General features: G+C 44.6%; 1 protein-coding gene across 2 annotated transcripts; it reads right to left on the bottom strand.

Annotated features, from left to right (window-relative positions):
- Nucleotides 1-6,906: 6,906 nt before the first annotated feature.
- LOC123180925 (uncharacterized) lies at nt 6,907-11,797 on the bottom strand. 2 transcript variants are annotated; one of them, XM_044593112.1, is made up of 3 exons: nt 11,553-11,797; nt 8,357-8,892; nt 6,907-8,285 (listed from the first exon to the last, which is right to left on the bottom strand). In XM_044593112.1, the coding sequence occupies exons 2-3, from the start codon at nt 8,566-8,568 to the stop codon at nt 8,021-8,023; spliced, it is 477 nt and encodes a 158-aa protein (XP_044449047.1). In that variant the 5' UTR covers nt 8,569-8,892; nt 11,553-11,797; the 3' UTR covers nt 6,907-8,020. The 2 variants fall into 2 exon arrangements, with proteins under 2 accessions (XP_044449047.1, XP_044449046.1); XM_044593111.1 differs by having other exon boundaries at nt 6,907-8,892; nt 11,553-11,795.
- Nucleotides 11,798-11,872: the final 75 nt, after the last annotated feature.

Below are 11,872 nucleotides of genomic sequence, written 5' to 3'. Positions count from 1 at the left end.
CCCTGGGCGTGCCCTGGTGCCTTGTGGGCCACTGCTCCATCTTCTCGTCCCCTCCCAAAGCTTCCAAGGTCTCTTATGTACAGAAAAAAATCACCAAAAAGGTGTCGTGGCATTTGGACTTCGTTTGGTACTAATATTATGAAAAACAAAAAACAGCAACTGGCACTAGGCACTAAGTTAATAGGTTAATCCCAAAAAATGATATATAATTGCTTGTAAATGTATATAAAACATCCAAGATTGATACTATAATAGCATGGAATGATAAAAAATTATAGATACATTGAAGACATATCAAGCTTTCTTTAGCATTTTTTATTTTGAAAGACATGATTGTTTGTTAGTATGCCTGAGTATTCATGTCTTTATGTCAAATTATAGACTATTGCTTTGAATCATTCGGATCTAAATATTCATACCATAAAAGAAAGATTACATGATAGACATGTTAGGTAGCATTCCACATCAATTTTTTTGTTTTTCTCATTTACCTACTCAAGGACGAGCAGGAATTAAGCTTGGGGATGCTTGATACGTCTCCAACGTATCTATGAATTTTGATTGTTCCATGCTATTATACTACCAATCTTGGATGTTTTATATGCAATTATATATCATTTTTTGGGACTGACCTATTAACCTAGTGCCAAGTGCCAGGCGCTATTTTTTGCCTAATTTTGGTTTTCCAGGAAATCGGTACAAAACAAAGTCCAAACGCTACAAAACTTTTTGACATTTTTTCTGGACAAGAGAGACCCTAAAAGCTTTGGGAGGAGACCAGAAGGAAAACGAGGAGATGGCAAGGCCATAGGGCATGCCTAGGGGGGTAGGCGCTCCATGATTCCTTGTGGGCCCCTCGTGGCTCCGTCTGACCTAATTCCACGTCTATAAATTCTCTAAAATCGGGAAACCAACAGGGGGCCACCCAAAATACTTTGTCCGCCGCCGCACATTTTTGTTCTTCTACGATCCCATCTGGAGGCCTTTTCCAACACTCTACCGGAGGGGGAATTGATCACGGAGGGCTTCTACATCAACCTTGTTGCCCTTCCGATGATGTGTGAGTAGTTTACCACACACATATGGGTCCATAGCCAGTAGCTAGATGGCTTCTTCTCTCTCTTTGATCTTCAATACAATGTTCTCCTCGATGTTCTTGGAGTTCTATTCAATGTAATCTTCTTTTGCGGTTGTTCGTTTGGATCTGATGAATTGTGGGTTTATCATCAGATTATTCATGAATATTAATTGAGCCTTCTCTAAATTCTGTTATGCATGATTATTTTAGCTTTGTATTTCTCTCTGATCTATCTGTTTGGTTTGGCCAACTAGATTGATTTATCTTGCAATGGGAGAGGTGCTTTGTAATGGGTTCAATCTCGCGGTGCTATATATCTCAGTTTTTATGCGTTACTCCGATTTTATGAACTTACCTAATGCGTTACTCCGTTTTTATGAACTTAATACTCGAGATGCATGCTGAATAGTGGTCGATGAATGGAGTAATAGTAGTAGATGCAGGTAGGAGTCGGTCTACTTGTCTCGGACGTGATGCCTATATACATGATCATTGCCTTAAATATTCTCATAACTATGCGGTTTTCTATTGATTGCCCAACAGTAATTTGTTTACCCACCGTATGCTTTTTGTTCAAGAGAGAAGCCTCTAGTGAAAACTATGGCCCCCGGGCCTACTTTTATCATATATAAAATTCAAAAAATACCTTGCTGCAATTTTATTACCGTTATTTTATTTTATCTATCTATCAGATTTGATCCTTGAAAATAATCGCTAAGGGGGTTGACAACCCCCTTGATCGCGTTGGGTGCAAGTATTTGCTTTTGTGTGTGCAGGTGTTGTTAACGAGGTTTCGTGTGGTTATCCTACTATATTGATAACCTTGGTTCTTAATTGAGGGAAATACTTATCTCTACTTTACTGCATCGTCCTCTCCTCTTCGAGGAAATCCCAATGCAGCTCACAAGTAGCAAACGCAAACGAGCGCGGGAGTAAGGGTAACGGCGACGGAGCTCACACTGAAGTCGAAGCGTAGCTCAGTGAGCTCGGGGAGGCATCAGAGACAGCGAATCGACGATGATGAGCTCGGATGCCCTAGGATGAACGATGATGACGATGGTGTTTGGGTGTGTCCAGCGTTGCGTGGCTGGGCGAGGATGACAAGTGCGACAGTGCGGTCCTTCTTGACACGACGAAGGGACGAAGAGACGGTGATGGCTACGACTACAATGGTGGCGCGAGCTCGAAGACTTCGACCATGGTGGGGAGAGAGCGAGCGAGGCGAGGGGGAAAGTGGAGAGGGGGGTTGGCTCTATCGGGATGACTCCCGCGAGTCCATCCCAAGTGTCGCGCTGGCCAGGGGAGTCCAGACAGGGAAAATGCGTGGCGGCCAGAGCGTGTGTGTGCGTCGGGCACAAGCCCTCCTTCCCACTGGCAGGAGGTTGAAGACGACCAACCCCTGGTGGGTTGGGCCGCTGCAGGAGCTGGGCATTCTGTTTTCTATTTTTTTCAATATGTTTTGGTTTAGTTACTAGACCAAATCAATTTAGTTGCTTCTGAGATTAATTGTTGATGCAATATGTATTAATCCAAAACCGCACAACAAATTTTAGAATTATTGGAGATATATAATTATTTATAGCATTTTATAACTGTAATTCAAATAGGTAGTGAGTTCATTCAAAGATAAAAAAATATCCTAAAAAAATGTGGAACATTTATGGTGGAGCTTTTCATCATTTCCCATAAATCATGAACATTTTTTAAGGGCATTTTGGGTTCACTGAATTTTTTTGTTTGAACCTATTTGATTTGATTTAGTGCTAGGGTTTGATCATCCCCATTTCAAGTTAAAAGATTTTTTTTTGAAAAAAAAATGTATAATTAATTCAAAGGTCAGATACAATCGTTCATTACAACATTCGCCATGCAGGGCGGAAAACTGTTACATAGAAGGCCATCTAACCTATTATCAAAAATAAGCTTAGCTATCTGATGAGCCACCTTGTTTACCCGTCTTTTGCTCTTCGCCAGCTTAAAATTTGGAATAATCTTGGTAAGGGCTAAGGCTTCCTTCTTGAGATCCACCATAGACGATCTATCAAGGTTATCATGTGCAAGAAGAGAAACCACAAAAGAGCAGTTTGTTTCCAAAATAATAGGCTTATGGAGAGTGATACCGATATATAGTCCCACCAGACACGCTTGGAGTTCTGCTTCATCAACACTTGTACACGAACCAATATAATCCAAAGAGGAAACGACAATGTTGCCGGCCGAATTCCTGGCAACAACTCCCACACTCGCATCACAAATGCTCTCCACAAAACTAGCATTCACATTGATCTTAATATAATCAAAAGGCGGGGGCACCATACCTCGCAGATACTCAGTGGAGACGTACGAGACTGCAACCCCACCTCATCTCCCTTACCTTTGACTCATGTGACAGTTTTTGCATGATGGCAAGATGAGAACGTCGCCCAATAATTATCCACACAATTAGCCGAGTTTGAAATAGACTCTTTCCCTTTGGCAAAAATAAGATCATTGCGTAAGTGCCAAGCTCTCCAGAACATGAATAAGAATTCCTAACGAACAGTAGGGGTTAATTGGTCCAACAAGATAAGCATCCAATCGGGTCCTAAGCACTTGAACACTTTTTTATCTAGGAATATTCCACACTCCCCTCAACTCCATGAGCAGAGTTCTCACCTTATGACATGTCACCAAGGCATGAAATGTACTTTCATCCTCCATACCACAAATAGAGCACAATCCCGAAGTAGCATGATGGTGCCTAACTCTATTAACCTGTACCGCTAGGCTATTAAAAGCCGTCCGCCCCACAAAAAATCTGATCTTTTGAGGGACATTGGCTTTCCAAATGACATTCCAAAGCTTCCTATCCCCATTCATGCCTCCACTAGATTGCCCTCGCTCCTCCTTCCCCTCCTTGAGACAAAGCGCCAGATTATATGCACTTTTTACTGTGAACAAACCACTCTTCTCATAGTGCCAAGCAATGAAATCACCCTCACCCAAGGACTGGATACGCAACTTTAAAATCTCATCGGTGTCATGGGGAAAGAAGAAGTGATTGACTAAATTCACATCCCATCTCCTTGACCCAGACAAGAATAATTCTGACACCCATTTAATCCTGGTTCTATTCATTGTAGCTGAAAATTTAAGTCCAGACATCCTAGGCAACCAGTTGTCTCTCCAAATATTTATACCAAATCCATAAAAACTCTCCAGATAACCCCCTTTTTGTGAAGATCAAGACCATGCATTATACCTTGCCAAGCCGCCGAAGTTGAGTGCGGAAAAAACATATCAAGAAGATGTCCTTGAGGGTAATACGTTGCTTTCACCAGCTTTACGCAAAGGACTCTAGATTTATCAATAATCACCAAGCTTGTTTAGCCAATAAAGCCTGATTAAAAAGCCTAAGATCACGAAAACCCATACCTCCTCTCCTTTGGTCTTGTTAATTTGTCCCAAGCCAGCCAATGGTTTTTTCTTATATTCTCTTCATCTCTCCACCAAAAATTCCGAATAATCTGGGACAAGTCCTCACAAAGAGAGGTCAAATACTTAAAGATCCCCATTGCAAAGACAGGAAGGGCCTAAATAACAGATTTAATCTAGATTTCCTTCACCCCACTAGAAGCATATTTTTCAATCCAATCAGAAAGCCTTTTTAGAGCTTTGTCTTTGGTTGATTGAAACTTACCCACCTTCATTCTTCCTTCTGGAACTAGTAAGCCCAAATATTTGTCATCGAAACCGTCAGTCGTAATTTTTAAAATAACCATAGTGGATACTTGATTTTCCAGAGTACAACTCTTCCCAAACAGAATGGAGCACTTGTCAGAACTCAACAACTGACATGTTCCCTCTTCATAAATATTCAGAATGTTTTTAATCGCCAAAGTTTGATCAATGGTCCCCTTAAAGAAGAGGAGACAGTCGTCAGCGAAGAACATATGGGATATACCTGGTGCCTGCCTGTTGAGATGAAAATTCTGAAGGGTTCCATTATCACACACATTCTTAAACAATAACGATAAGGTCTCTCCCACAAACAAGAACAGATAAGGGATCCCCTTGTCTGAGGCCACGAGAAGGAGAAAAAGAATCCAACAGTTGGCCATTAAAACGTACCGAGAATTTTACTGATGTAACACAAGTCATAATCCAGTTGATCCTGACCGGCGCAAAACCAAAAGCTCCAAGCATACTCTTCAAGAAATTCCAATCCACACGATCATAAGCTTTAGCCATGTCTAACTTATAGGCACAAAATTCCCCACGAGAATCTTTTAACATACTCAACTAATGCATACATCCAAAGGCGATAAGAGCATTATCACAAATTAATCTACCCGGAATAAACACACTTTCGGTAGGAGAGATCATACCCTCCAAAATAGGTCTTAGTCTATTGACAAGACATTTGGAGATGATCTTATATACCACATTGCATAGAATGGGGGTTCTTCACTTTAGGAATCAAAACGATAGTTGTATTATTAATTCCATTTGGCATACATCCAGATGTAAATAATTGTTGGGCAGCACGAACGATATTCTCTTTAATCAAACCCCAATTCCGCTGAAAAAATATTGCAAGAAAACCATCAGGACCCGGAGCTTTCAAAGGCCCAATTTGAAAAGTGCATCACTAATCTCTTGTTCATATAATGGTTTACAAAGAGCTTCATTCATGTCATCACTCACCAAAGGTTGAAAAAGAGGAATAATACGTCCAGGGTTAATCATATCATCACAAATATAAAGTTCCTTGAAGAAAGAATTTGTGATACTCTTCATTTCCTCTATGTTTTCCGTGAAGATCCATCACTCTTTCTGAGAGCAGAAATATTATTTTTCTTCGCTCTCCAAGAAGCCTTTCTATGAAAGAATTTTGTATTATGATCACCCCACTTCATTTTATCCATACGGGGTCTCTGTTTCCACATAATCTCCTCCTTTAGAAGGAGCTTATCCATCTCTCTAATAATTTTCTTGCTCTCCAACTTGGCAGACTGATCATTTCTTTTACAAAGCACAAATAATCTCTTCTGTGCCCCATATAACTTTTTTGGTAGATAACCTATATGCTTTCGGCTCCACCCATGAAGGGATTTTATTAAACTGTCTAAATTTGTAGCCACGTCTTTTAGATCATTTATCTGCTACACAAAACTCCAACAAGATTTGATATGATCATCCAACAAAGAACCTTCCCTCTCCCAATAAGCCTCATATCTCAACTGTTTAGAAAAAAGACTGCCCCCAGGAGGCGGTCCCAATAGCTCTATAAAGAGAGGACAATGGTCTGACCTGGAGCTGATAACGTGAGACACCTTGCACTTTGGGAAAATAGACGACCAAAGAGGGCAAGCCACCACATGGTCCAATCGGACCTTCACATTATTATTACCATCTTGTTTATTATCATACGTCCATGGAATACCATGATAGCCCAAGCCAAATAAATTGCAATCTGATAAAACTTCCTGAAAAATAGCCATAAGCCGAGGTGATCTTTAATGACGAAAAAAATGCTCATCCTGCCACATGGCTTCGTTAAAATCACCTACCAAAAACCAAGGACCCACCCCAAGAGGTTTCACACGCCTCAAGAGATCCCACATAACGTACCTTTGACTCGCTTTCGACTCCCCATAAATAAAGGCGCACCTCCAGGAAGAGCCATCTTCATTGCGAATATACATGTTGATGAAGTGATCGCCAAAATTATTTAATTCCAACGAGAAAAGCTCATCCCAGAACACAGCAAGACCCCCATCTTTACCTGGAACATATACGGTGAAAACATTCCTCACACCCAAGCGGTAGCGCGAGCACTCAACATAGTCTTTTAATTTTTCTTGTTTCTGAAAGGAAGACAACATTGGGTATGTGCGTCTTATTGAGGCACACCAACTCTTGAACTGTACAAGGTTGACCCAAGCCTCGACAGTTCTAGCTTAGCATTTTCATGGCTCCTGACGGGCGTCACCATGCGCGCCCGTTAGTTGACCGGCAGCCCCAGGGCCGGTAGCTTCCTAAAGGTTGGGACCTTCCTCTTTTTCTTCACCTACAAACTCTCTCCTATCCTCTAAGACCTCCTCACCCCCATCAACTTGCTGAGTTACATGAGTTACAAACCCATCAACACCTAGATGAGCCTCAACACACACACTCTTTTACATGACACACTCACATCATCAGAGCCCCTAAATTCTAGACTCTCAAAACTATTATTGTTCATGTTGATAAAGAATTCTTGATCCTCAGCGAAGCGTCTCTTACTTCTAGCAGTGCTCTGAAGGATGGTGGCGAAAGCAACCTTACGGCTCGAGAGGTCGCTCATACTGTTCGGGGGAGTAACAACCCCAAACTTGGCGTGTTTGACGCCTGCGTACTGGACCTTAACACGCTCTTTCATCTCCTCTCTATGATACCTCTTCCAGTGCCCCCATATAGTTTCTGCTCCAGAAGCATCAACCATAGGGCGCCCAGTACCTTGACGAGCGCCACCAACATTAGCCGCCACAAGCGCTCCAGTAGCAGCAAAGCCAGGCGGTCCTTCCTGAACCTCCTGGAGCTTGCCCAAGATACGGCTAGGCAGAGGACCGACCTGTCCTCCTGTGATGGTCGAACCGGCTCGAGGAAGCGCACCAGTGTACGGTGATAATCCTCTTGTGCACCAGCAACAACCACTGGTAGGAGACTGACCGAGCTGGTGAAGGGATCAACCTCTCCGTCCGCAACACCCACATGTTGGTCCTCTTGGAGACTAAAAGTAGCCATAGGCAGGGAGTCGATCATGTTGGTGTTGAGATCAGCCACCCTGTCCATAGCAGTTCCAGCTTGCTTCTTTGATTGAGACAAATCATTGGCCACACTTGAGCCGGATCCAGCCAACACAAGCCTCCCCTCCTGGGGGACTCCTAGCACCTGCGCCTCCGTGCTTGCTGAAGCAGTCTAAGCCCCATCCGATGAAGCAAGCAGCGGAGCAGCCGCCACAGACAGATTTTTCACTGCTGTAGTGACCACAGTTATCACATTGTCTAGCAGCTTGGCCTTCTTCCAAGAATCCTCATGATCAGGGGAACCCAACAGCCCCTCGAAGTCGAGGTGCCGTTGGATTTTCTTCCAGAATGGCGGCGCCTTGATGCCAGTGGAGTAGTTCGCCTTGCGCAACACTTTTGGTATGCTACAGAATTTAGCCGTAGTGTGTCCCACAATACTGCAACATAAACAAAAATTAGGGAGTTTTTCATATTTAACATCAAAATGAATCTCCTCGGTGCTTCCAACATGGATGATGTCGCGGTCTTCTTGAGTGGCTCGTCTACTTGGTGAATGACGTGGACTCGGAGATGCTCGTCGACTATCTGCTTGTTCCGATGCGACACCGCCAGAACCATACCGAGCTTGTCCCCAAGGATCCGGCCCATCTCCTCGGTCTTGATCGGCACCGACAAGTCGCAGATTTGCACCCCAAACCTTGAAGGAGTCCAGGGGCACATCGGCGGGGTTGCCGTTTTCCATCAAACTCTGCGAGCAGCACTGCATTGTTCCTGAAATGCCAAGTTTCAACTCGCAGCACATGTTGTCGGTCGCCATCCTCCGAGAAGGTGATAATGAAGCGTCCGTCCTTGCTGGTGACCCGCTGGCCCACGGCATCGCTGTGAAGCCGCCAGGGTCCTCTCAGGTCATTGATGACCGCCTTGTGGTTGACTAGGTATGGTGATAGGACCCGGCACACAGCCAACTTCCCTGCCACCGCACGCAGGGCCGCTTCCATGTCGACGATGATCGGCTTGTCGCTCGCCCTTGGTCTCGAACTGGCCCTGGTCAAGCCAGTCCACCGGAATTTAAACATGATGCAACGTGGAAGGTGTTAACCTAGTGCAAACCAAAGCTAGGGATGTGACAGCTTCGAAGGGGGGAAGTGGGCAGTTTGAGAGAGAGAAAGTAGTGTTGTTTTTTATTAGTTTGTATACATGAAATGTAGACAATTTAGAGTTACACATCCAACTTTGGCATTTAGTTTACAAATATAAAGTGAATTTAATTTGTTAGTATATCATGCATTGATAAAACACGTGCACATGGACTATGCATACGTGAGCAATCTTGCAGTGGTTGTGTAAACATACACACGACTACGACCCTACAAGTCAGCAACGTGCAACAAAAGTGCACGCACGCAGATAGAGTGGTCCCACGAGCCTAAAACTAGTAGCGTTGTTCTCTAAAATGGCGCGCTGCCTGTGGAACGAACATTAGCGCCGTTCATGACAAGCACACGCTACGAAATTATGGGTCCCACACTTGTGTCAACGGGCGGGGCCTGCGAGCTAACCGAGCCGCGTATGGCTTTAGGTGCACGCTACTAGATGCTACTAAATGTAGCAACGCTTCTTCCACGCCCCCAATTTGGTCTGGCCAGAGGGCTACCTGGTTCCGACAAACTAGCAGCGTCGGCATCGTCTGCATGCTGCAAAGCGCATTGTCACCAGCAGCGTTCAGTATTTAGCTGGATGGTGGAGGCATCTGGGCTAAGTAGTTGCGGCGTATTGTTTTGTCTGGACGCTGGTAGTAGTAAAATCCTATAAGGGGTTTCCTCGACGGTGGCTGGTGCCTCGAGGGCGGCGGTCGGTACATCTACGACGCGCTTGACCAGGAGCATTGCAACGGCGACGCCGGTGGCCCTAACATTGGTCCGATTCTCGTCGGCGCCGAACGGTCTCTCCTACCGGCTAGGCTTCATACCACATCCACCGACGGGATATGTTTATCCACATGCTCCACCTCCGCAGCTGGTAAGTACCTCCAGCCTTCATCGACGGTTAGTTTTTTATGCTTTGATTCGTTTCGAATAAATCAGACGCATTCAGAATCCAATCGATTACATTTGATTTGATTTGCTTAGATTCATTTCGGATCCATGCTTCGCTGTGTATATGCTTGCTTCAGTGCTATGTTTCTAGCAAGTATGCTGGCTAGAATAGGATGTACTATGATCCATACATGATTACATGCAATGGTTGCTATGAATAGCAAGTTTGCTGCATGCATGTTATGATTCGTGCAAGGTTATAATGAATAACAAGTTTGACTAGAATGTTTGCTAGTACCGTGTATGTGATTTGAGTAGGACAAATTTGGTTTCTAGTCGTGAAGCTGTCGGCGAACAAGACTGGTGACTACTGGATGTGGGTGGAGAGGAATCGAGACCAGATCGTGCTCGGTGGAGTGGGACTACTTCTACCGTAAGCACAAGATCATCCCCGGCGACCTCCTCGTGTTCAAGCTCTCCAACCTCGAGTCCACAATGTAGATCTACGACGACAAGACCACCATTGCCAGATACAGATGCAAGAAGTTCGTCTACCAAGCCCCCTTTATCATCGGCCACTAAATTCCTGTTGTGCGTCTAGTTGTGTAAACATGTTAGCTATTAAATTGTCGATCGTTGGTGTTTAAACTTGTATATTTTGATCAGGAACAACACCCCGAGTTTGTGCAGGGGCATGGGATGCCCTTGTTGGCTTTAAAACTCCTCCTATTAAGTTAACATCGTGATTAGTGATGTTAGTACTGATCCTGCTGTGTGCTTGCTGCTTATTTCTGAATTTGCTGCTTACGTCTGCACTTTTATTGTTGTGTTATGTGCTGCTATGTATTGTGATGGTAAGTCCATCACATTTGAAAGGTGTGAGCACATCAGCAGATGTGCACACAATCAAACAGCTATGATTTACATGTGCTCACCGTTAAAACACGTATGCAAGCAACCAAACGTCAGATATTCAAATGCTCAATGGACCAGAGCATGCATACCCTCGATCAGCCTCTACCGAGTCTCAAATGCAAAGTTCTCTAAATTCATGCGATTAACCAAACCCTTCTTTAAGATTCATGCTACGCAGGTTAAACAGTAAACACAAACACCCAAACTTGACAAATTTGTACAAGAAACAATTAAGACAAGAGCTGCAGAACACTAGGTTCTGCACAAACTGATGAAACACAAATCTATATGCGACGGGCCAGGAATTTTAAGCACAATCACATAGCTGAGATAAGTTCCAAAAATAAGCATTAATTAAATCACAACGGAAATTAGTAAATAAATAAGAAGCAACAACGCAGATCTTCATTTGCCAAAACAAACCACCGCACATAATTCAGTTATTGCAACCGACGAGCCAACGAAACATTGGCGCAATTCGGCAGTTCAGATCCAGCATTACCACCACCACTACTACTTGCAGATAACCAAAGTCGACAGTCAACAACTAAACCAACAGTAACTTGCTACTAGAAACAAGCAACACAATCTAAGAGGAGGTGAACTTGGTGACGACCTTGATGCCCTCGGAGACGACGTGCTTGGCGAACTCTCCGGGGAGGACAAGGTGGCAGCCATGGCCGGGCGGATGGAAGAAACCTAGACGACGAGCGGAAAGGAAGGGAGGCGAGGTGAGCGAAGGCGAGGACTTACAGCCTGGAAGAAATCGGCGTCAAGGCGTTGGGCGGAGGAGGTACGCCAGCGTCGAGGCGTCAGGCGGTGGCGTCTTGAGGAGGAGTCGGACGGCGGCGTGTTGAGCTGGCGGCGGCAGCATGTCTCCTCCAAATCCTCGAGCCCCCCCTCGAGGGCTGAGAACCGCATGGAAAGGAGGGGATCGGAAGGGGTTCGGACGGGTTGGGCCTTGGAAACCCCGCGTGCCAAATGGTGTCTCGGGCTTTTGCGAGGTTTGTGGGCCACGCGAGAAAGATCCGCTGAAAACCCCCTCGATCCACCTCTACCAAACGAGGCCTCAA

This window comes from Triticum aestivum, chromosome 1D (genome assembly GCF_018294505.1).
Source record: "Triticum aestivum cultivar Chinese Spring chromosome 1D, IWGSC CS RefSeq v2.1, whole genome shotgun sequence".
NCBI lineage: Eukaryota > Viridiplantae > Streptophyta > Magnoliopsida > Poales > Poaceae > Triticum > Triticum aestivum.
Note: the sequence above shows the minus strand (reverse complement) of the source record. Positions and strands in the feature narration are given on the sequence as shown.